The 25,307-nt window shown below is 39.5% G+C and overlaps 3 protein-coding genes and 1 long non-coding RNA gene across 4 annotated transcripts in view; 1 reads left to right on the top strand and 3 right to left on the bottom strand.

Annotated features, from left to right (window-relative positions):
* Positions 1-692: 692 nt before the first annotated feature.
* On the bottom strand, positions 693-3,181 carry LOC108014522 (Krueppel-like factor 13). Its single transcript, XM_070997230.1, is given in 5 exon segments — positions 693-1,018; positions 1,074-1,145; positions 1,208-1,294; positions 1,348-1,766; positions 1,857-3,181. A coding segment is annotated over 1 exon segment (1,038 nt). The 5' UTR covers positions 3,054-3,181; the 3' UTR covers positions 693-1,018; positions 1,074-1,145; positions 1,208-1,294; positions 1,348-1,766; positions 1,857-2,015.
* Positions 3,182-5,405: 2,224 nt separating this feature from the next.
* LOC118878382 (uncharacterized) overlaps positions 5,406-25,307 on the bottom strand; it is a 109,070-nt gene continuing 89,168 nt past the window's right edge. Inside the window, exon 5 of the long non-coding RNA XR_011604577.1 lies at positions 5,406-5,587. This is a non-coding gene — a long non-coding RNA (uncharacterized lncRNA). The remainder of the gene's footprint in view (positions 5,588-25,307) is intronic.
* On the bottom strand, positions 7,025-7,722 carry LOC108004619 (mitochondrial import inner membrane translocase subunit tim16). The gene has a single exon (XM_017067559.4). It carries the CDS (start codon positions 7,628-7,630, stop codon positions 7,187-7,189), a length of 444 nt encoding a protein of 147 aa, XP_016923048.1. The 5' UTR covers positions 7,631-7,722; the 3' UTR covers positions 7,025-7,186.
* On the top strand, positions 13,212-15,247 carry LOC108004588 (mitochondrial carrier homolog 2). Its single transcript, XM_017067527.3, has one exon. The coding sequence runs from the start codon at positions 13,325-13,327 to the stop codon at positions 14,507-14,509; it is 1,185 nt and encodes a 394-aa protein (XP_016923016.2). The 5' UTR covers positions 13,212-13,324; the 3' UTR covers positions 14,510-15,247.

The following is a 25,307-nucleotide window of genomic DNA, read 5'->3' as shown; positions in this document are numbered from 1 at the left end:
TCTGCACTTGTGTGGGAGTTTGCTGGGATGTCCCCTTGATGATGATGACGACACTCGACTGCATTTCCACTTAAGTGCTCGCCCCTTTTTTTTTGCACCATCACACATTTTTTCCACCCGCTCCTCTCATTTTCCCACCATCTTGATCAAGTTGTGTCGGCTTTCATTTTTATACAACTATTTTCCGTTTTCGTTCTCAATTTATTTTGGTTTTTATTTCATTTTGCCTACAATTGTGGCCAATTTGGCTTAATTGTTTTTATTAAGAGTACGCCAGCACCGACGACACCCTGCGTCCCGCCAATTTCCAGTCGTCCAACAATGCGTATAAATAAATCACTTGAATTTTATTGAGCCTCGACTCTCGCTTTGCCGGGGAAAATTGCATTTTAAATGCACACACAAATTGAAAATTGCCATAATACAATATGCATGTGTGTGAATGGGCGAACTTTTGCTTTGGTAAAACGTGCCTCATTATAGAGATCAATGACATGTCCCGAACAGATATTAAACGCCATTTGAATGTAAATTGTTGCTCTTTTCATTTTCATATGCGTAAGCATATAATAAAAAATTAGTATTTAAGTATTTTAAAGTGGGGCTACTATGTAGGTAATATGTAGCGATGGCCGTTATTTGTACTTGCAACTCTTTAACAAACGCAATTTTTAACCATTTCCCAAATAACATTTTTGTTTGTGGCATAAACATTTATTTTAACTAAGTCGACCTTCTGAACTGCATATGGTTTAGTAGTGTAATGTAATTCGTGTTTGTGTTACATTTGCGATATTATAAATTCGAGGAATGATGTATAATGTAGTGTATGTCGGTACGATAACGTTATATGGTTAAATAGAATATTTTATAATACGAGGTGTACTTCAATGTGTTGCGATGTTTTCTTCAGTACCTTCCATGTATAACATAATACGATGTATTTATTTACGAGTATGATGCAAGTCCTCCATCCTCTATCGCGCAGCCCCCAGTTATGTGTGGATACCTGGAATAGCTGCAAAGGGGGTTTGTTAAAGTTAATCCTTGGATTCTTTGATCGAAGTACCAACCTCATCCTCAGGATTATAACGACGTCCTACTTCTGTTGAAGCTTACATGTTAAGGGCACATGCATGAAATTTCTTTTAAAAAGATTGTTGTAAGATTAATAGATCGTAACTATGATTCATTGAAAATAGATTACCTAGTTGAAACCTTAATTACACGAGTGTCTGTTAAAAAGTGAAAGCTCCTTAAATACAATATAATTTTGAGAGGATAGCTGGAATGGCTGCAAGGTAAGGGATACTGAACGTTAATCATTAGATTCTTAAATCGTAATACCAACCTCATCCTCCTGATTCTTCTGTTTAAGCCTATACATGTTAGGGGCACATGCATATTTTATTTAAATAGATTACCTTAATTGGTGGCGTGTCTATTTAAGTGAAAATTTCGTATCAGGGTCCTTAAATACCATATAATTCTGAGGGTTGCTGCCGATTTCATTCCATTCATCCATTTTAACGAGGTGGCTCAAAATTGTACGTCACTTGTGTTGAACATAGTGTGCTTTACCGTTTCCGTATCATCCAATAAATTCTGTTAGTTTTGGCTGCCGTATACAAGGTCTTTTTCTGTTTACTGGCGTCTGCTATGAGCTCTCACGTGTGAAAATACCAAGTGTGTAGGTGTGTATTACGGAGGACTGGTCACGTTACATCCTGGGGCTATTCTACAGGTAAACTTAGTGTTTCACATATCTGAAAATGAAAAAAGTTCACTTTGTTAGACCGGAGAGTAAAAAATAACAAACTAAATAAATTAAAAAAAAAAACTTGTTTTTCACTTGCCTAAATAAGTTAATAAAACACGGAGATGTTGCGTTGTCGAGCCCGAAAACGAAACTGAAATTATTTGGGGCTCTGGCCCTTAGGTCCAAATCCGAATCGGTATTCGACTTGACAGTTAATTTCATGGCTAACTTGATGCTTTTCCTGGCTACTAGATCGTTAGAAAAAATCCTGGACGAACTGGGGGATCCCGTAGGTGCCGGGACCGTCCGCCGGTGGTAACTGAGAGAGGGTATGTACAATTTCATCGACCGGTTCATATTTCACCTCGGGCTTGGCCTGGTCCAGGAAAGATGGCAGCTGGCTCTGGTTCTGGCCCTGACTCGGATGCTGGTGGTCCGGAGTCACGATCTGGTACTTGTCGCTGTGCTCTGGCCTTTCCAGTTTGATCTTCAGCGGCTTGTGGTGGCAGTCGGCGGGCGGCTGGTGCTGATTCTGCTGCTGATGGTGGTGGTGGTCCATGTTGGGCTCCCCGCAACCAACCATCGCGGCTATGAAGTGAAAGCCCGAGTCCGACTCCGACTGCGAGTGCGAGTGCTTCTTCGAGGGCTTTAGTCACATGCCGCCTCCGCCTCCGCTGGTCGGCAACGATTTCTTATGCGGGCTGCTCTTCAGCTGGCGGTCGTGGGTGGCCAGGTGCTTGGTGAGGTGGTCGCTGCGTGAGAACTTCTTGGTGCACTGGATGCACTCGAAGGGCTTCTCGCCGGTGTGCGTCCGCAGGTGCCTGGTGAGCTCGTCGGAGCGCCTGAATCCCTTGCCGCACTTTGGCTCGCTGCAGACGAAGGGCTTGATGCCCGTGTGCCAGGTGAGGTGGGACCGCAGGTTGGAGCTCTTGGCATAGCTCTTTGTACAGTTGTCGTACGGGCAGACGAACTTGCGCTTGGGATCAGAGGAAGGGGGCGTGGCCATTAGCTTTACACTGGGCATTATCCGGATCTTGGAGTTGCCGTTGTCGCCGTATGGGGAATCCTCCTCCGGCTCAGTCTCAACTCCGTGGTGGGGCACGTTCTCCAGGTTCGCGTCGTCGTGCTTTAGCTCCTCGAAAATCGTGGTGGCCCGTATAATCATATCGGACGCCTGCTCGTGTATGTTTGCGCCGCCTAGCGTGGGGAACGCTGGTGGTGGTTTCATGGGTTCTATGGGCGTTGATGTCGTCAGCATTTGGGGTGTGGGCGTGTTGGGTATTACTTGTGACATTGCGCTTACGTTCGGGGTTCGCTGGCGGCTATCTAGAGTGTCCAAATTGCGTTTATCCAAAACTACACTCCTGTACAGGAAACAGCATTCAGTCAGGGCGTCGGCCTCGGAATTATCAGTTTTGTGGTCCCGAATCGAATTTCGATTTGACAGTTGATTTCATGGCTAACTTGATGCATTTCTTGGCTACTAGATCGGTAGAAAAAATTTGCTTCGATTTAGTTTACTGTCTTTATACCCGTTACTCGTAGAGTAAAAGGGTATACTAGATTCGTCGGAAAGTATGTAACAGGCAGAAGGAAGCGTTTCCGACCCCATAAAGTATATATATTCTTGATCAGGATCACACCCAGAAAAAAAAGAACGAAAAAAATCAAGAACATTTTTATTGAAATGCGAACAATCCGTTCTCCATTTTTAGTTCTCACATTTCGAACGTTTGTTCACGAAAATCGAACGGTGTTGGTATCAATTTCTACCGACGAACAACTTGGTTCCAAATTGCGAAAAAAGGTTCTCAGATATCGAACGCCGTTCATGAAAAAGCTGCGATAGACGCGTTAAAATCTATCGAAATCGATAAATTATCAACATCGTTCATAAAAACATGTATGTAGGTCTAGTGTCCCGATTGTCCGCACTCGAAAAATTCGCTCGGTGGTCCAGCTGCTAGAGCGTCCGCCTCCGACACATGGTAGCACATGTTCGAGTCCGCGAGAAGACGGTTGTGAATTGTAAGTTTTATTAAAACATTATTTCTATTAATAAATAAATTCTTTGTCTTCAGCAAAATATCCAAAATACATTGAATTCTAGCAATAACAAAACATAAGGTGGGAAATTAAATAAATCTCTACCAGGCGTCCAGAAAGTCTAGCGTGTACACAAACCTCGTTTTTTTTTAGATTTTTATGTTCTCAGGTTAAGCCCGAAATGTTCTTAAACTGACACCATTCGTTCGGAACCCGACCCTAAAGTTTCGGTCACATTTTACGAACACCTGTTCATGAACTGTCAACAAACGGGCTCACGCACTTTTTGACAACGTTTGGTCTTGATTTTTGAACGTTTCGAACGGATTTTTTTCTGGGTGCACTAGCCGAGTCGATCTAGCCATGTCCGTCTGCCCGTCTGTCCGTATGAACGCTGAGATCTCGGAAACTATGAGAGTTACAATACTGGGATTAGGCACGCAGATTCCTGAGATTCCTGCGCAGCGCAAGTTTGTTTCAGTAGAGTGCCACGCCCACTCTAACGCCCACAAACCGCCCAAAACTGTGGCTCCTACAGTTTTGATGCTAGATAAAAAATTTTAACTGAAATGTATTGTTCTCATCAATACCTATCGATTGACCCAAAAAAAAGTTTGCCACGCCCACTTTAACGCCCACAAACCGCGAAAACCTGTGACGCCCACAATTTTTATGCTAGATAAAAAATTTTAACTGAAATGTATTGTTCTCATCAATACCTATCGATTGGTTCAAAAAAAAAATTTGCCACGCCCACTCTAACGCCCATAACGCTTAAATCTGTATACCGCCGGTAGGTGGCGCATTTTAATCTCGCTTTGCTACTTGCATATCTCTATTTAGCTGAGTAACGGGTATCTGATAGTCGAGGTACTCGACTATAGCGTTCTTCCTTGTTTTATTTTAATTTTACTGGACCTAATACTCAGGGGCCGAAAATTACCATTACACTGGACAACAAAATCGAAATTTTTAATTTGTGAAGACGCTGCTTAAAAACCACATTTAATATTTAGATTTAAGATATTTTCGAGAGTTGGTACTTAATTTCATTGATAAGCTTTCAATAGATAGCTAATATGCTAATAGCTACAGATTTGATTTAAAGATTTTATCATTTTTTATGTGCTTAAGTGGCTGTAAGCCGTTTATTAACCAGGAGAAAAGGCTTTTACAAATAGAAATAATGCATTTGCCGCTTACAATATCACCATATCAAGACCATATGCATCAATTTATAGCACTTTTTAGAGCTAGTACTTTTTACCCCTTACACGTTGAGTAAAAGGGTGTAGTACTAAATTCGTCGAATTATGGAACAGGTGGCAACCTTGTCCGACCCTGCAAAGTATATATATTCTTCATCCTCACTAGCCGAGTCGATCTAACAATGTCCGTCTTGCCATAGGCAAGTACGTAGTTCGGCATTTGTAGGTAGACCCTCATAAAAAAATTCACCATATTACATTTAATTATTAAATTATTATAGCATTTTTGTAAGCATTTTGTGGTATACATTTTTATTTTAACTAGGTCGACGTTCTGAACAGTATTGGCTTGGCTACGTTACGTTACGTTACATTGTTTTTATGTGTGATGTGTGATTTACAATTGTGTGTGCCGGTACATAATCGTTCTGTGCTAAAGTTTCTGGATAAATAAAATATTTTATAATACGATGTGTACTTCAATGCGTTGCTGTCTTCTTCAGAAGTTGTGCGAGTGTGATGCAAATCCTCATCCTCTATCGCGCAGCCCCAGTTATGTGGATACCTGGAATAGCTGCAAAGACAAGGGCTTATTAAAGTTAAGCCTAAGATTCTTTGATGGTAGTACCAACCTCTTCCTCAGGATTATAACGGACGTCATCCTCCTGTTGAAGCTTACATGTTAAGGGCATATGCATAGAATTTCCTTAAGAAAGAGTTAGTTCTAAGATTAAGAGATCGATACAATGATTTTTAAAATAGATTACCTAGTTGAAGCCTTAATTACACGAGTGTCTATTAATAAGTGAACGTTTCGTGCTTGGGTCCTTGAGTACATTAACTTCTGTTGGAGCTTATATATGTTAAGGGCACATGCATATAAATTCCTTAGAGGAGGGTTAGTTCTGGGATTAATAGATCGTAAATACATTTTGTTTAAATATATTACCTTAATTGGTGGCGTGTCTGTTAAATCGAAAGTTTCGTTTTTGGGTCCTTTAATACAATACAATTTTGAGAGGGTAGCTGGCGATATTTGGGGATTTTGCTCTTCCATCCATTTTAACGAAGTGGCTCAAAATATTTACAAAGTCAATGAGTCTTAACTTTACGTCACTTGTGTTGAACATAGTGTGCTTTACCCTTTCTGTATCAGAGTATAACATCATCCAATAATTTCTGTTAGTCTTAGCTGCCTTATACAAGGTCTTTTTCTGGTTACTGGCGTATGCTATGAGCTCTCACGTGTGAAAATACCAATTGTATGGGTCTGTATTACGGAGGACTCGTCACGTTACATCCTGGGGCTATTCTACAGGTTAATTAGTGTTTCACATATCTGAAAATGACCGGAGACCGGAGACCGGAGAGTAAAAAAAACCAACTAAATAAATAAAATAAAAAAAAACTTGTTTTTCACTTGCCTAAATAAGTTTGTAGAACACGTAGATGTTGTGTTGTCGAGCCCGAAAACGAAACTGAAATTATTTGGGGCTCTGTCCCTTAGGTCCAAATCCGAATCGAAATTCTATTTGACAGTTGATTTCATGGCTAACTTGATGCATTTCCTGGCTACTAGATCGTACGCTAATTTTGCTCCGATTTCGATTTGTACACTGCCTCAAATTAGTTTTATGTGCCTTCTCATTTGAATTTGATTGGATCTAGAAATAAACAGAATTTTGTTATATTTCATAAAAATATTCATTATGTGTTGATTTTATTTTCTGAAGAATAATGAGATTTTTAGTTCCAAGTCGCACAGGCCAAGAATAACACTCTTATCCATAAGTGTGTATGTATAAATTAGTCACATATTGAAGAAAACAAAACTAAATGTAGTGACATCGTTACTTAAAATCAGAGACATTGAAGAACTATATATATAAAAAGAAATTGCGACCCCTGGTTTTATGTTGGCAACGCAAAAGTCTTCCACTTTTCTTGAACGTTGTAAATATTTATAGATGTTTATATTTTTGCTTTTATTTTGTATTTATTTATCATCTCCTACAAAAGTTTACGCTATTTATTCGACTATTTAAATATACACATGTACTAGAAGTTGAAGGACGATTTGGTGGATGAGATTACAGGACAGATCGATGAACGCCACGAAAAGCCAGGCCGGGAATTCAGCTGGGATTGGACACCGGCTCTGGTGGTGGCCTGGCTACTTGGCCTGGGACTGGGATTCGCCTTGGGATGGGAATGGGGCTGCAGGTGGGGATGCAGGATGCGAGGTGGCCTTGGCCTTGGCCAACTCCTCTAGCCTGGCCAGTTCCTGGTCGATGCGCTCCTTGGCCCGAAAGACCTTCGACTGAATGTAGAAGGTGCCGCCGGAGGACTTCTCGTTCGCCCGGAACAAGTGCTGGTAGTGCGTGTCAATGGCCTGACGGTCCCCCAGGTCCTGCACATTGAGGATCTGCTGGGCCTCCACCAGGGTCATACCCTTGACCCTCGCACTACTGCTGCTGTCGCGCGAGTTGGCCGTCATGGTCTCGTGCATTCGGGCCGCATCCTCGAAGGCCTGCAGCTCCTGGCGCAGCGTCTTCATCAGCGCCCGCCCCACCACCTGGGCACCCAGAATCACGATCTTTGTCAGATACCGTGCCATTGCCTGATTGTCTATAAGGAATTTTGCTCGCGATTGTTTAGAGATCTCCGAAATCAGAACCTGAACATAATAGGAAGTAGAAGTGAAAACTGACTCGATTGCTTAATACAGATATGGCAGCTGGGTGAAAATTTTCATAGAACACTAATCTTCTTTCCTTTTTCTTACACAAAAAAATATATATACTTTTAAAATATTTAATAATTTATAAATGAACTTATTTATGTATATTTGTTTAGTCCTTAAATATTATTGCTTCAACAAATCATCTTTTACTATTTTTTTTGCTTACTGTTTACTTTTTCTTGATCTTAAATGTAACCTATTTTTATTTCATCTATCTACCAAATTTAACTCACTTAATGCAAAAAAATACAGCTTTTGCAAACTAGCAAATTCCATTTAGCAAAAAATATTCCAAGAATTCTTTTGCCATTGAATTTGAATCGAAGCCTTTCAGTTTTGACTGCATTTGTTTTGGTTTAAATGTTTGAATTGATGTTTCCATTTTTAATACACTCCACCACATGGCACCACACCCGGTAAACTCCTGACCCACTCAAGTGTTTAAAAATGCCAAGAAACGACTGCGTCATAAGCTCATAGTGACACAGTTAAGGGTAAAATAATAGAACTTCTTTGCCTTTTTAAGTTTGGGATTTTTGTAAAATATTTTGTGTTAATATATGTCTTTAATTTTAATTAAACTAATAATTTAATTAATTAAAGAAAGAGATTAATATTTCAACAACAAAATTTATACCAAGCGTGATTTGGGTGTTTAAATTATACTTGCAAATATTATAACTATGCAAAAATATTCCAACTGGCAGTGCTATTATTATGAGCATCGTTGTGGCTGGGATTTGAGAGACACTGAGGTAGCTGAATGAAATCAAAACGTTTCCTTGCTCTGATTTCCAGCTTCCGTATCCGCTCTGGAGGCGTTTTTGGAGATGTGTGTGTGTGTGCGAAGCTCATAAACAAATTATACGCAAATTGACAGACTTCCGGCCATATGAGCAGGCCATCAAGCAGTTTAGTCTACTCTCCAGTCTCTTGGTTGACACAGCCCCATTTTCCCGGGGCACGTACTCTCCCCGGGATGTCCTGGGTGTGGATAGTATGGGGACTGGATTGCATTGCATTGGATGGGGTGAATATTAACATAATTACAATAATGACTTGTTGCCTTGCCCTTCACTGGGTTGTCCGGAATTTCGGTCAGGCATTCAGCCATGCGGCGATGCAGATGCAAAGATGGAGCTGGCAACCCTGGCTGGCCAGAGTCACCATCCATCCCCACCGCAAATGCACAACAATGGCTTTCTGGCCATTTGCCGTTAAAATTCACAAACTGTAATTGATCACATTTGCGTTTGTCGTTTGATTTCATTGTCTTGTGCGTGAGACCAAGTCGACACTACTACCACCCCCCCCTCCCGGATTTCCCATTTTCCCGCCCACTTTTCCAATTCGGGAGCCGCAGTTGATGGTCAGCGGCTGTTGTTGCCACTGGTTGGGGCTCATTCATTATGCAAACACCTCCACATGGCTATCTAAACGTGGCCATGTCCGATGCGCTCTGCCACACAGAGAGAAAATGTGTTGGCAAATTTACAAAATTATTTTATTATATTTTTGGAATTATTTATAGTATATAGATAGTGCCGAAAAAATATTTCAATACAATTCCAGTGTTGGTAAAAATATATTAAATTTTTTATGAAGCAACTGGTCTTGTCGAACTGTAAATAATATTGATAAAGATAGTAAACATTTGCGGAATTTTAATTTAATGAATAAGTTTTGCTTTTTATACCCGTTACTCGTAGAGTAAAAGGGTATACTAGATTCGTCGGAAAGTATGTAACATGCAGAAGGAAGCGTTTCCGACCCCATAAAGTGTATATATTCCTGATCAGGATCACTAGCCGAGTCGATCTTGCCATGTCCGTCTGTCCGTCTGTCCGTCTGTCTGTCCGGATGAACGCTGAGATCTCGGAAACTATGGGAGCTAGGCTATTGAGATTTGGCGTGCAGATTCCTGAGCTTCTTACGCAGCGCAAGTTTGTTTCAGTAGAGTGGCACGCCCACTCTAACGCCCACAAACCGCGAAAACCTGTGAATGTATTTGTCTCGTCAATACCTATCGATTGGTCCAAAAAACAATTTGCCACGCCCACCCTTACGCCCCTAACGCTTAATTCTGTATACCGCTGGTAGGGGTCGCATTTTAATCTCGCTTTGCTACTTGCATATCTGTATTTAGCTGAGTAACGGGTATTTGATAGTCGAGGTACTCGACTATAGCGTTTTTCCTTGTTTAAATATGAAAATATTCAATTTAGTTTGAAATTTGTCAAATACTCGAAATAATGTAAAAATTAAAAAAAAAATACTAAGTGAGTGTTGCAAAACGGCTTCTTGGTGACAGTAATTTTCCCTCTGTACAGTTGGAGCTACTGCCTTTTGCGATTAGTTGCCATTTAAACTGCTGTTACCGCCCCCGAATCCTCGTCCGTTTCCCATTCGGAGTTCCATTTTGATTTCGAACCGTTTGGGGGTTTTTTCCGGGTACTTTTTTTTCGAATGGGCCTCGTCAGTTGTGTCCGATGGCTGGCCGCCATAGCATTTTGATTTCCGCACTGCATCCGGCAGTTTTAATCCCCAGACAGCAGCGTTGTCCACTAACTCTCAGTACCCCTCAGTACGACCACCGCCATCGGTACTCTTAAAAAAAAAAACACAAATTGTTTGAGTGCAAATGCAACAAGAAGAAGGGATTGTGTTTGACATCGAGTACAACTGTAGATTGGCTTACATTTCACTTGCAGTGTTGGAAAGCGATTTACCTTTTTGTAGCAGAACCTTTTGCAATACTATTTGGAATATTATAGTATTATAAGTGTGGGATTTATTTTAAACAAATATAGATTGATTAACTTGTGGTGAAATTGGGTATTATCTATTAAATATCTTATTATTTATTATTTATTATTTCTTTTGAAAGGGTAGTGTTATAAAATGAAAAATATTACGAAGATGTAATAGCTGATAGGTTATATTTCTTATAGAGCACTGCAGCCACCAAAGCGAGGGAGTCAGGGAAAATGCGAACAGTTCACTATTTACCACACACGCAACGTGGGATCCACTGCAGCGCGGTGGTGTTGGTGAGTGGGTGGTGGTGGGGCCCACTGGGTGGTGGTGGTGGTGAGGGTGGTGCTCTATTGGCGGTGGCCATCGGTGATGCATGGCCATGGCCATGGCGCTGAAAATGCCCCTGCCTGCCTGTCTGCCGTCCAGTTGGTCCGCCCGTCCAGTGTCGCATTCATTGCCATTCATTCGCTGCTGCCGTTCGTGGTTGCCCCACCACCCAGCCACCCAACCACCCACCAGCACCCCCAACCCCCTTCGGGATGTTGATGTTGCTGTTGTTGCATGTGGCTAACATGCAAGCTTAGGATTTGGAAAACAATTTCACTGTTAGTGGAATGTCAACGTCAGGTCTCGCTCTGCCAACGGCTACCCCCACCCACTCCACTGGTCACCCACCACCCACTTTGGATGCCCATCCCTTATCCGCCTTCAACCACCCACCACCCCCTTTTGATGGTCAGAAATTTTAGGCGCGATGCGTCGCACACATCACTAATTAGTGATGTGCAATAATCGTGCCAGTGCGTGTGGAGAAGGGCGGTGGGTGGTTTGCTGGTTCAGTGGGTGGGTGGTACACTCAGAAAAAATAGGGTAACATAATTTATTTAAAAAAACCAGACCTGGTGGGTTTTAAGCCTTAAAGAAGAGCTGAAGAAGCATTAATGGTATATTTTATTATTTATATCATCCATAAAATATTTAAAACTAGTTCTTAAAAATGAAAATAATATACATTTCATGAACAAAAAAAAAAAAAACAAAAATATAAACCTCCAATTTGGATTATTTTTAAGATCCTTTTATAAAAAGTACAATCTTTACGGTCCTTGAAAAAAACTTTACCTTTTATATTAAATAAATGTATTTTCTTTTATACAAGTTTAAAAATGTGTTGTACTTAAATTAAACTCTTAATTCTTTCTGATTCATTATATTATAACCAGTTGGTTTTACCTTATATTTATTTAGTTATAAAACTGCCGAATTTTTATAGTTTCCATTTTATAAATGGGGCTATATATATGCACTTGAAATTGAAGTGCATTTTTTTCCGTGCATTTTAGCCCTGGGTGAGATTTCGTCGTTGGTTCGGTTCAAAAATTGCGACATTGTTAATCAACTGTGCGTGTCGCATAAGTTGCATTTGCTTTCGGTCGCTTGGTCGGAATGGATTGCATGCGATTGCCATTGGGGGTTAAGGCCGGTTGGTGGAAAAAGGGTTAAGTCGGGGGGTGCGATTGGGCACTGGGTTGTGTGATTGGTTTCCATGCTCCAGAGGTCGAGCTCAACTGACTCAACAGAACCGGGACTATCTAAGTAAGTGGAAAATTGCTGTGGGTCATCAAACAATGATATGCAGTGGGATAATTACTTTTGGCTGGGTTCAAGGTCGTTTGGTGGGGAAAAAAGTTATCAAAACCTTTAAATATTTGTATTATTTCAGGAGCAATTATAGCGAATTTCTCTGCAGCTTTTCCGAGTCCCATAAATGTTGGACCTTTTTTTACCTTTGTAATTACTAGCCAGTTATTCATTTTTCTGTTAACAGCTTTAACCTCTCATATCTCTTTACAGGAATTTTAAGCTTTCGGTGGCTCTTGATTTGCTCGATTTTGGTACTAGGTTTTAACGGCTTTCGAAAAAACAAAATGCAATCCGATGAGAAGTGAAAAGGTTATGGCAAATGGGGCAGAGATGAGGCTGCGGAGTGCAGGGGCAGCCGATATGGTTGCATTTAATTGACCAGAAAAACAGCAAAAGGGCTGCGGGGTCAGCCTAATTGAAATTTCATGTTGCAAAAGTAAGTGAGAGCCGACGGCGGGGGTGGAAATCAGGGGGAGGGGCTGTGCTGCCATTTTCCGGGATTTGTAATCAAGTGGAGAAGAAAAACGCAAGTTGGGGCACAAAACGAGCAGATGGCAGTGGTAAGATGAAACCCATAAAGAACCGCTGGCGAATTTAATGAGTTCATTTCAATTCTTTAAATATGGCAAGGAAATTTAATCTTTATCCCTAAAAAAGGATACATTTTATACATGGTATGAGTAATTTGACTGAAATTTGTTTAATCTAAAAGAATTTATTAAAGTAATGAAATTTAGCGAATCCACAATTATGTGAAGTGTACTATAAATTGTATTAAAATTTAAAAGAATTAAGTGTGATATATAAGAAAAACAAATCCATTATTAATGGTTAACTGCCATAATATAAGTAAATAGGGAACTATAACTTATAATATATGGAACATTGTCTTTGTGAGTAGTGCACTAATTTATAAGCAACCCCATTTAGAACCAGGAAACAAGTAAGAATTAAATAAATCAAATAATAATTTATTATTTTTAATAAATATTAGAGATATCAATTAATGTCGAGATAACCCAGTTGCCTTCGAATCATATATCAAAGTCTGTTTGCCTGTCGATAAGCATTACTTGTTCAATTAAAACAGAATTCGGTTAGATCTTTCGATCGTTCGACTAAATTCGAGTTTTTGAGATAGAGCTGCATTCAGGAAGGGACTCGAGAATGGACCACATGGAGTACAATCGTCGTGATTCTCAGGCAGGAGGATTGGGAATGGGTGGTGGCGATGCGGATAACAGTGCCCTGATGCGTCGCACCACCACACCACATGGACTTCAGGTGGTGCGTCACCGGCGAAGCGAATCGCTGGTGGTGGAGCACAGCTCCCAGATGACCTTCGAATCTGGCCAGGATGAGGGGGACAGTCCGACTAGCAGTTGCCAGGAATCAGAGGTGGAGATGGGCCCTTCAACCTCCGCATCCTCCACATCGCCGGGCAAGCCACCAGATCATGGCAAACCCAATCAATTGGTGCGCTTTTGCCTGCGCCTGGCCTACAATTCCTTTTACTATCCCTACGAAATGGCCAAGGTGCTCATCCAACTGGGTCACGAACCCATCCAGGCCAGGCCCTTCCATTTCCCCCTGCTGCACCGGCGGCCACGCCTCTTCCTGCCCGGCGTCCATCAGTATGTCCTGCACATCCAGCGGATGGATGGCTATTTGGGGATGTATCGTGGTCTGACCGCTCGCCTGGCCGCCAGCACAGTGGACTATTTGCTGGGTGATCTGGTGCTGGCCTTCCTGCACTTTCATCCCTACAAACGGGCTCCCCGGGAAGAGCCAAGCCTCAAGGAGTTCTGGTGGAATTTCGCCAGGGATAGTCTACGTTTGGCCACCGCAGTGGTGCTGACCCAACCCTTTTACGTGGTAATGGTGCGCCAGATAGCCCAGTTTGTGGGTAAGGAGAGAATCTATGAGGGAGTCCTCGCCAGCCTGATGACCCTGATAAAGCAGGAGGGATATGCTGGACTCTTTGCTGGCATCTTGCCCCGTCTCCTGGGCGAATGGAGCGTCCTGACCATCACCAGTTTACTAACTCACCTGTGCCTTCGCCTCATCCCGATGAGCCGTAACCAGCAGCAATACAACTCGGTGATTATCCAAATGGTGGCCAGCCTACTGGTGTATCCCATGGAGGTGACCTCCGCCTGCATGGCCGGAACCGGAGCACCACTGGCTGCCTGCGAGCCACCGAGGATGCCGCTCTACAACCACTGGGCCGACTGCCTCACCGATCTCTACGCCCGCGGGGGGCACAACCGGGGGGCCATTCTCTTCTGGCGCACGGTGCCCAGGATCCAGTTGCTCCGCCATCAGGATGGTCATGTGGTGAGATCGGGTTAGTGATCAACGGAAGAATGGTAAAGGCACAGCTGAAGAATGGAGAGAAGCCCAGAGGTGAGAAGATTGTATGTTTTGTGAGTTTTGGTGCCCATAGTGGCGAAGAAAAGAAGGGAAGAGAATTGAGGAGATTTGAAGAAAAATGGTGTGGGGAATCGAGAAGGGAAAGTGAAGATTCATAACAAAATATGAAGATAAGAAAATATTAAGGGATTGAAGAAAGCATGTAGTACAATCATCTGAAAATGAGAGTAGAAAGCGTGGAATTGATAAATCGAGGTGTTCCATCAAAAAATATAAACTGAACAGACTTAATAACAAAGAAAACAGAAGAACGCAAAAACAGCATACAGAAAAGAAAATGTAGAGAGAAGAAACTGGAGATTTACGAAACGGAAAGGCTTAGAAAACAAATTGAAAAACAGAATTGTGAAGACAACAAACAGAAATTGGATATTGAAGACTATGTATATTGAAGAATGTGACAAGTGAAGACAACGAGCAATAATTGGAGGGAAAAGAAAGTTAAGAAGATGGCAAGTGAAGGTGGAGAGAAGATAAGTGGAGAATGGAGAGGCGGAGACTGGAAAATGGAGAGCAGACCGGACAGCAACAGCGGGCGAATGTCGTTGATCATTAATCATGCAATGTTCCATGACGAAACTTTCGATATTGGGTCGAAAGAAAATTTTACGTTTTAAAGATGTGATTTGGAATGCTGTACGTAATAAATCCCAAAAAGCTACTTGATTTTTAACAAAACTAATGGAAGTAAATTTAAGATTTTAGTCAAAAAAACACTTTTTTTGCGGGTTTTCAATCATAATTCAGCTAAATTTAGTCGTACAGCTAGAAAACCGACTGTTTTGGGCAGCTTGGCTCTTATATTAACGATCCGCATCCATTTCCGGACAATTTATTTTTTGACCAATTTTCGGATTTTTTATACATCATCCATTTTTGCAAAAAAAAACTAAAATTAAAAATTTCTAGATTTGAACGCCAATAGATTGGAAATTAAACCACGAGCTCAACGAAATATGACATCCCTCATTCTGACCAATATTTGCTTTATGCCAGCCAAAACACAGGCTTTTTAGGGCGAAAAAATAGAACTCCGATTTTAATAAAAAAAAATTTATAAGAGGTTTTGTACATCTGTTTATAAAGTTTATACAATTCAATGTTTATTTAGAGGACATCTAAATATTAAGGAGACATCCGACAGCTTACACCAACTGCAACTGTTTAACCCGACATATTTTGCCTATGAAAGGAGCTCAGATGGCAAAGTATGAGGATGCTTGGCAGAAGAAAAGAGCCCAGTTGAGTTGTAGATTTGCACATCCCTTGTTGTTTCGCATTCATAAGCTTGTAAATCAGCAGGGCCGCTCTTTATCTGTCTCTTTTCACTGGAGCTGCTGCTTCTGCTGTTTCACCAAATGTCAGCAGAGATTAAGCGACTGAAATCCGGGCAGAATGAAACTACTAACCAAGGCCAGGACACATGTACGACATTCTATGTACTCCTTAACCCCCGACCCATATACGTACATATGTATATACATTCGAGTGCACACCCACACAAAGAGGCGTAACTGGCAGATGCACGTAATGAAAATATCAAAAATCTACAACGAAATGTGCCAACAGGATTTCAGTGGCCAGTGGCGTGCGGAAAGGGGCGACAAAGGGGGGCGACGGCTCAGACACAATTCAGTTTTGGTTCATTTGAATGCGACACATTTGCGGGCCACACTTCGGTGGGCAGAGGGTAGCACCAGGGACTCGGATCTTCTTGGATGTCAGAGGAGCTTGAAGCCAGATACTGGATATAGTAATCATTAGGTAACCATTTTCTGATAATCACAACAAATACACAATACTGAGGAGAAGTTCCCATTAAATGTGTTTTATAATTTGCAATATTTTAAACTCTTTTTAGTAAATACTTAAAATAATTTGCATAATAATTTTGTATCTTAAATATGTATTTATTTTAAGAGCCATAGAAAATATTATGTAATATATTGATCCATTACAATAATTTTTGAATACAAAGAAGTCCGAATTCCGGATACGAAAGTTTAAATACATGTTAAAAAATACTTGTTTTAATAATATTTATATTTTTCCAAGATCTACATATATCAACAATGATCCATTACAATGATTTTTCCATGCAAAGAATTTGAAGTTCCGGATACGATAGTTTAAATACCTGTTCCAAAATATTTGTTCTAATAATATTTATATTTTTCCGAAATCCACATATATCAACTATAGATCTTTGACCTCCCACAGGGTATACCCAAGTCCATTGACATCTGAATCGATTTGGTAAATGCCAGTTATGCTCGGTTGTTGCTATTGCGAGTTGGTCAGGTTCATTTGGGCCAGAGAAATCAAGAGTCAAAAGTTGGACCTCCTCCATCTTCCATAAACGTTGCAAAATTACTAGTTATTACTCGGCAGTGTGTGTGTGCTTGTGTGTGTGGCTTTGGGTGTTTGTGTGCCTGTGTGTGTGACGATGACGATGGTGCAGTGGGTCCAAGTCGTATCGTCTTAATAACCAAAAAATGCCATCAGCCGTCAGCCTTTGCAGGACGAGGACTACGTGTCCTGCTGGCAGGCTGATTCCTTGATTCCTGCAACATTCACGCATGCCTGCATATACAAAATATATACATCTGGATTTATATGTACGTACATTCGATACATATATGCAGGCAACTGTTGAGCAGAACACGAATCTGTTGTTACTGTCGCCTGGCAAAATGCAATTAGACTAACGATGCAACACAATTTTGTCTTCAGCTTCATAAAGATGCGATGACTGGGATAAAGGAGGCGGCGCTGTTGGGCGGCCAGTTGACAGAGTCAGATGGTCAGTCGAAAATCGAGGGGTGGTCCAAGACTATTTGGAGGAGCCTGGTAAAGTTGCACTATCTCATCTTGAAAGTTATAGGATTTTTTCCATATTTCATTGATGAATATTTCATATGAAGATTGATAAATACCTAAACTTGGTATAAATTAAAATGTAACCCATTAACAAATATTTCATATATCATAACAAAAAAAGAAATGTATCAACATTTAAAAAATATATAAAAAAAACTGTGCAAAATGTCAAGATATTTAAGAAATGGTTTCTTTTAATACAAAATATGCTGTGATTTATTTTTATGGATTTTGTATTAAAAAAAAGTTTTAGAAATTGACTATAAAAAAATTGTTTAATATAAAAAAAGGTGTGCCCGTTTCTTTCTGAAAAACTTTTAAAAATTGAGTACAAAAATATGAGCATTTAAAAAAAAATGTATAACACATTTGAAATGTCCATTGCTTTACTATTTACAAAATGGAAAAAAAAATTTATTTATTTTTGTTAATGAATTTCAGAAGTCTTTACTCTGCCCTCGCACATCTTGCCAAAGTCTCAGGCTCAACAAATTCGTGTTTCAATTTTTGTTCATCTGTGTGGGTATGTGTAGCGGAAATGCTGAACAAAGTCATGAATTTGCATGGATAACTTGGGGCTTTGTCTTGGCCTCAACTGGCAAAGCTGCTAGTTTCTGGGCCCGAAACTAATTGCCCTGCGCTCGGGCTTAATTAACATTAATATCAAGTCCATTATCAAGTCAATTATGAATTATTATTGGAAACAGATCAAATTAAAGCCACAACTGTATCCGTTTCAAAAGCGATATGAATATATATTGGCTGTGTTCTAAGGGCGGGAATAGCAAAGTCGGTGAATAAATGTCATAATTAACACAAGCCACTAAATGCATGTGTGCGGTTCTGCTTTTTTTTGCCCTAATAGGTAACAAATGTAATAATATCAATGGTCAAATGCGTTCCACTTAATAAAATCTCTTTGAAAAGTGCACATTCTTGCGAATCTTAAATGTATTTTGTTTAAATTGATGATATACATACCTTTATATTAAGCTTATTGGATATATAATGAATTTTCCTTAAAGTATTTCGTAACTAACTATAAGATTGTTTAGTTAGTTTATTATTTAAATTTACAACTCATATTGTATTGCATTTATATTAAGCCTAAAGGATATATTATGAATTTTACTTAAAGTACCTCATAACTAACTATAAGATTGTTTAGTTAGTTTAATATTTTAATTTAAAAATCATCCTTGGAGGATTTTCCACTTAAAACGTAGCACAATATTTTGTATTTCAATATTATTTAAGTTTATTTAAAATGATATCACGGATGGGAACACAGATGGTTTTCATTGCGGGGGGAAGTCCCTGTTTTCCGGCGGTTCGGGAATATATTACGCCTACGCCGCATGGGCTTCCGACTTCCGACAACAACGTCGGCGGTTTCAATTTTATAACGTTAAACCAATTAACAGGTTTTACACACAGCTACACACACGCATTTATGAGGTGTTAATCGACGTCATTCTGATGTAAAGCGCGATGAGAAGCAATATATATTTTATGGGTTGCGTAATTAACGGGCAACAACAATAACACACCAGACAGCGACAGGTTAATGAGGCTCCATTGATTATGCATATGAGTTTTGCGGGTGCGGAATGTGAATGTGTGTGTGGGTGGGTGTTGGTGGGTGGGTGTGTGGGAAAAGGAGGCTTCCCACATCAAATTAAAACGTTACATATGCTAATGAAATCAACCGAAATTATGAGCAATTATGAATAGCTTAATGGGATTGCCAATGACTGGCACTGGTTTCACTCACTCGCTTTTCCTTTGTTTATTTGTATAACTCATCCTTTGATACAGTTTCCCCTTTGAGCTTAGCCTTAAAGCTGTTTTTGGTATTTACATTATAACAAAGTATTACACATTTATGTTGGCTAATTTAAAGGTAATTTATATATTTATTATCTATGTATTTTATTCAACATACTTTCTTTTGTTTTTAAATTTAATATTTTGGTTTATTCCCTTTGCTTTTTTGTTATGTACACTTCACATTATAACAAAATATTACACAATTATATTTGCTTATTTAAAGGGAATTATGTATACATTTATTATCTATATATGTTATTTAACATATTTTCTTTTGTTTTTAAATATTGATTTATTTATTTACATTATAACAAAATATTACACATTTATATTTGTTAATTTAAAATAAATTATATATTTATTACCTATATATTATATTTAACATAATTTCTTTTGTTTTTAAATTTAATATTTTGATTTGTTCCCTTTGCTTATTTTGTTACTTACACTTTACATTATAACAATATATTACACAATTATATTTGCTAGTTTAAAGGGAATTATATATTTATTACCTATATACTTTATTTAACACATTTTCTTTTGTTTTTAAATTTAATATTTTGATTTATTCCCTTTGTTTATTTGACCCTCCTGCTTTTTTTCCTTAAAGCAGATTTTTTTGCCATCTTTTTTTTTGTTTTGGGTGGGTGGGGTGGAAATATGAAGTGGGCAGCCAGGTGTAAATTACAAAACTTGTAAGATTTTCCCTGGCATTTCCTCGGATGATGATGATGATGGCACTGCCGGCACGACTGTCGTCATAGCTGGCTGCCCCGGATCTCGACTCGAACGTAATGCCAACAATTACGCAGCTGAATATTTTATGAGCCAAGCAGATTAATATGAATATTTTATTATCATTTTAGATTCCCTATTTCCCTCTATCGCAGTCTCTGTCTCTGGCTGAAAAAGGAGCCAGGACGAGGGGCCAAAACCAAAGGCAGGACCAAAGGCGAAGTCAACTCAGAAATATGCTTTGTTTGGCTTTTACCAGTCAGGTCGGGCCCAGTCAAATGGAGCTTCTTGGCACAAATGTGCAGTCTGTTTAGGTGGATTTAGAAGATATAATATTATGGGATATACTATACTTCAAAACACAAAATATATATCCATACATTTCCTTCATATAATAGTTTTAATAAATACATTAAAGGACCCTTTTGAAATACTAAGATGAGTTCAGCCATTTTATAACTTTGCTTATATTTTCAAATGTAAAATCTAATATAAATTTTATTTGAATTTTCACACCTTTAATAACCCCTAAAGCTGTTCTTAAATATTACAGAGCATTTAATGCTCGACTTTTTGTGAACGCAATTTAATTTTTAGCTGCCTTGGCTGACTCTTGATGCTGCCACAGTTTTTTTTGCACCTTGGCAGACGGAAATGTTTGTGCCGGCCCCTTGCCAATGGCAAACAAAAAAGCGGCAAGGAATACGAAACGAATAAATGAAAAACGCAGGACTCGCAGGACTCGCTGGAAAAGGCGGCAAAGGCTGGGAAAATGTGGTGAGAATGGAATTTATGACCACGAGCCTTCAAAGGGCCAAGTTGCCTAAATGTTTTTTTTCTTTCTTCGCAGCGCCGGCCTCAGACAGCCAAATAAAAACGGGCCAAAACAAATTGTGGCCCAGAGAGCCGGCCTCGTCCTTCGTCCTTTGTCCTGCGTCCTGCGCCCCTTTTTCCCACCAGCCTTAATTCGCAGTCAAAACCAGAAAGCCACTTGGAAATGTGTAGGGTGCAAAAATAAAAAAAATGAGAGGGGAACTTGGAAAAAAGCCGAAACATTTTCTTTCATTTGTTGCGTTTTAAATTTTCATGCGCAGCGAGTGTCGGCAATTACCAAGGCCTAAACTATATAAACGTATGTATATATGTATTTACGTAGTTTTCGGGGGGGCCTCCAAATAATAACGTCGTCATGTATAAATTGCCTGCCACGCCCACAGACGACTGGATGGGGGAGGCCATCTCTGATTTATGCAGCCCATAAAATTGCCTGGCGTGAAAAAGTGGAGAAAGTCGAAGCTGAAGAAGTGCAGCAGCCATCGAAAGGGGAAGCTAAGGGGTTGGGGATTGGGGATCCGGGATTCGGGAGTCCGAATCCAAGTCGGAGATGGCTTAGCCCCGGGCTGAAAGGAGCTCAACGTGTTTTGGGGGCAGGCGCAGGATGGCTGTCAGCTCGCATCGAGATGAGTCGGCCAAGGGTTCCTCTAATCCTGGAGCTGAATCCTCACAGGAACTAGTTCTCCTTGGATTGGCATTTAAGGAAATATGTTTTACAGCTTTACATTAGGTTCCAGAACTCATAAGGTTGGTCTAAAATATATTTAAAATATTCCCACATTTATTTATTAAGTGTTTTTACCTTTATAATGTATACCAGTTCGGTGTAAAATTAATTAAACTTCAATGTGATCCCGCTTGAAAATTTTCCATAATTATATACAAATTTCAAAATTAATAGAGAATTATTATTTATTTTTAATTTTTATGGCAACATAAGCATGCTTTAAAATATATATTCATAAAATGTTATTACTTTTAGATCCTTTTTCTCTAGGTTGTCATTTTTAAAAGGCTATTACTACCCGACCCATAACTTGACCCCTTGCAATAGGATTTCCTAGTGATTGATATCGATTAGTCAACATAAAATATTAATTAAATTAAATTTGAAGGGATGGAAAAAATGCGTCAGGATTAGCAATCAATCAATCAAATAGCAGAAGTGAAAGAATGCATATTCGCTAAGCCTTTCTGGGAACTCGGGGAACCAGTTTCCTGGAATCCCTGGCTGCAGTCCTGACCAGATAGTCACGTAGCTTAAATGGAGTCCCAGGAGCAACCGGGAGGATGGGGAAACGGAGGCGTTCGTTCACGTTCATGTCGGTTGGCAGGCGGCATTATAATGCATTTTTTTTGCAACCCGTCTCTCCGGCTTTGCCAGGCACTCATTATGCGTTCGTCTTGAGCTCCGGACGGAGGAAGGAGGAAGGACTCGGTGCTCAGGACTCAGGACTCGGGTCTGACAGGTCCTGAATAGGCAACAGGCAGAAGGTCTCGTGCGATTTTTCCTTGGCCGCACATGCCTGACTGCACTTCAATCAAAATCAAATATTACAGCTGGCAGAAGGGAAAGGCAGGTGCTAAGGTACATACACGGAAAATAAAATTTAATATATTTTTTATTAAAAGTTATATTATTAAGCTTTAAAATAAAATTAAGAAAGCAATTTAAGGATTTTTTTAGAAGGAGATATTCAATTTTTAAGTGAGAGAGGCTGTAAAACTAGACCCTGACCCAAAAAGTATGCTATAAAATATGCTTACACGGAAAAATAATAAAATCGAAATTCTCTAATCATAGATTTATTTTATAGTTTTGAAATAAAATTTATTAAACATTTTAAAGTTTTTGTAGAAGGAGCTATTCGATTTTTGGCAAGATGTACAGTGAAACTAGCTTTGCCCCAAAAAGTATGCTAAGAATTTTGCTTACATGGAAAAGTTAAAAGTTCCATAGTCTCTACTAATAATTTTATTATTAAGCTTTTGAATACAAGTCATTAAGCAATTTAAAGATTTTCGTAGAAGGAACTATTAGATTTTTGGCGAGAATGACAGTGATACTAACTTTGCGCCAAAAAATATACTCTGAAATATGCTTCCATGGAAAAATAAAAAGTGCAATATTCTCTAATCATAGTTTTATTATTAAGCCCTTAAATACAGCCCTTATATACAGCCCTTATAAAGCAATTCAAAGATGTTTTTAGTTGTAGCAATTCTATTTTTGGCGAGAGTGACAGGAAAAAGTAAGCCGGCCTTAAAAAGTAAGCTATAAAATGTGCTTACTGAAATATAACCGACTAGAGGAACTAATCCAAGGACAAGTGCCCCCCTCTTCCTCTCAGTGCACCACATGTGCACTGCCATTGGCTTTTGTTGTGTGCCTTCGACATTCAGACAGATATACCTGGCCATGGCTTGATTACGCACGTTTATTACTGGAAAAGGAGCAGGAATTGGAATCAGGATCTGGTTAAGAATCGGCATCTGAATGGGATTCGCTGCGAGAATAGACGCCCAGCCATCAATATGCGCTGTGTGTGGCCTGGAAATGTACAACATGATTACTTGCAAATCACTTGAATGCGTTGCGGATTATGAATGGCAATGGCCATGGCCATGTGTGCGGTGCTCTGTCGGTGCAACAAGTGCTGGAATTATTTATTTCTAATTAAAATTTGAACGGCTGAAGCGGCGCCGCTGGTTCATGAATATTAATTTCGATTTTAAGGCCGCAAACAATGCAAACTAAACATGAATTACAACTAAATATTTAAAACTCATTTTCAACGCGGCGTGCACACAAAGATAAATAATAGACAAAGTTAAATAAAATGGATTTTCCCCAAAAAAAATCCAGACAAAACGAGAGAGAAAGAGATGGAGAGTACACAAAAATTAACTTGTATTTAAAATTTAATTAAAACTTTTGCTGTTATTTACATGTCCGGCCCTTTCCGCCCATCGCTTTTTCCGCATTGCTAAAAACTTTCCTTGGGGGCGGGCCAAAATGCAGCTAAAATGTGGCCAAAATCATAATGCATTACATATGCATGGCCATCGGCATACCAATTTAATTGAAATATCGTGCACAATTTTTGGTTTATCGCAACGCAGAAAAACACATAAAAAATATGTATATAAAACATCCAGTTACAACTGCAGTGGCGGAAAAAAGAAGCGGATGGGTTTTGGCCATGGCTAACTGGTTGTTGCGGTTTTGGCGTTTAGCATAATTAGTCCTTTTGACCGCATTTCGTAAAATGCGGTTGATGCCTCAATGCCCCGCCCCCTTTTTTTGGCCCAAGGCTACCGAACAATGGCCAAAATCGGAGGTAGGAAAAAAGCATGGCTTTCGGCGGTTTAATGTGCCCATCAGAGGAATGTTGGCCAAATCGCTCAAATATTTTTCAAGGCATATAACTGCATCCGATTGCAGAGTTTAATGTTTAATGAAAAGCTATGGCTGTTTGTAAATGAATTGTTGGTGACCTATTATTAAAATTTATTATATTCCTTGTAGATTCTAACATAAAAAAATATTTTTGTGATTCTAGGTTTTGTTTTAAGTTCTCTTATTTCAGATTACTTTTCAGCTTATTAAAAATCCAATGCACAAAAATAAAGTACAATACAAATTCAAGAATGTATTGTTTCATAAAGGAATTTTGTTATAATAAAATAAATATAAAATAAATATAATTAAATTAAAAATATACTGAACATAGGGGTTACAATTTAAGACAGTAAATAATTATTTAGAGTGTTGTAAGCGAATAAATAAAATTGTTGAACCTCTTTTCATTGAGCTTTAATATATTATTCTTTCTTGATTAACTTCTGCCAATGACCTCTTTTGAAAACACTTTTATCACCTTTCCCCTTTTACCAGAATCACAGTTGGTTGGCCAAAAATCAACGCATTTCAGCCGACCCGCCACTGATTGCTTGAATTAATTCCCTTTAAAACGAGTGACCACTGTGTGCGAATTTTGAGGGGCGCTAATGAACAGTCGTTATGTGTATTTATGGCAGAGAGAGCTACGTTCCCGACTTTTGGGGTACCCGCAAAAACAAAATCGCACTCGTAATGCGTTTGGGCCATGGCCCAGTGATTGGGGCCGACTTTCGGGCCACTCGACTGACCAGCCACGCCCAGTTCTCGGTGCTCGGTGCTCAGTGCTCAGTGCAATTTATGGTAAATTAATTTGTAATTAATTTTTATGCGAAACGAAACGAAACGAATGAATTTCTATGGCTGTACGGCCATATGGCCGCAAGCAGCAATTCTATTTGTGTTTTTATTTCTATTTTACGCTAGTTTAGTTTCAATTGCGTCCAATTAAACATGCGGCCATCGCCCAACCGCCGCTCAAATCCGCCATTTCCGATTGCCTGGTAAAATTCAACATCAAATTTTACATCCTCC

The sequence above is a fragment of the Drosophila suzukii genome, chromosome X, assembly GCF_043229965.1.
Source record: "Drosophila suzukii chromosome X, CBGP_Dsuzu_IsoJpt1.0, whole genome shotgun sequence".
Taxonomy (NCBI): domain Eukaryota; kingdom Metazoa; phylum Arthropoda; class Insecta; order Diptera; family Drosophilidae; genus Drosophila; species Drosophila suzukii.
The sequence above is the reverse complement of the archived record's forward strand: the minus strand, read 5'-3'. Positions and strand labels throughout refer to the sequence as shown.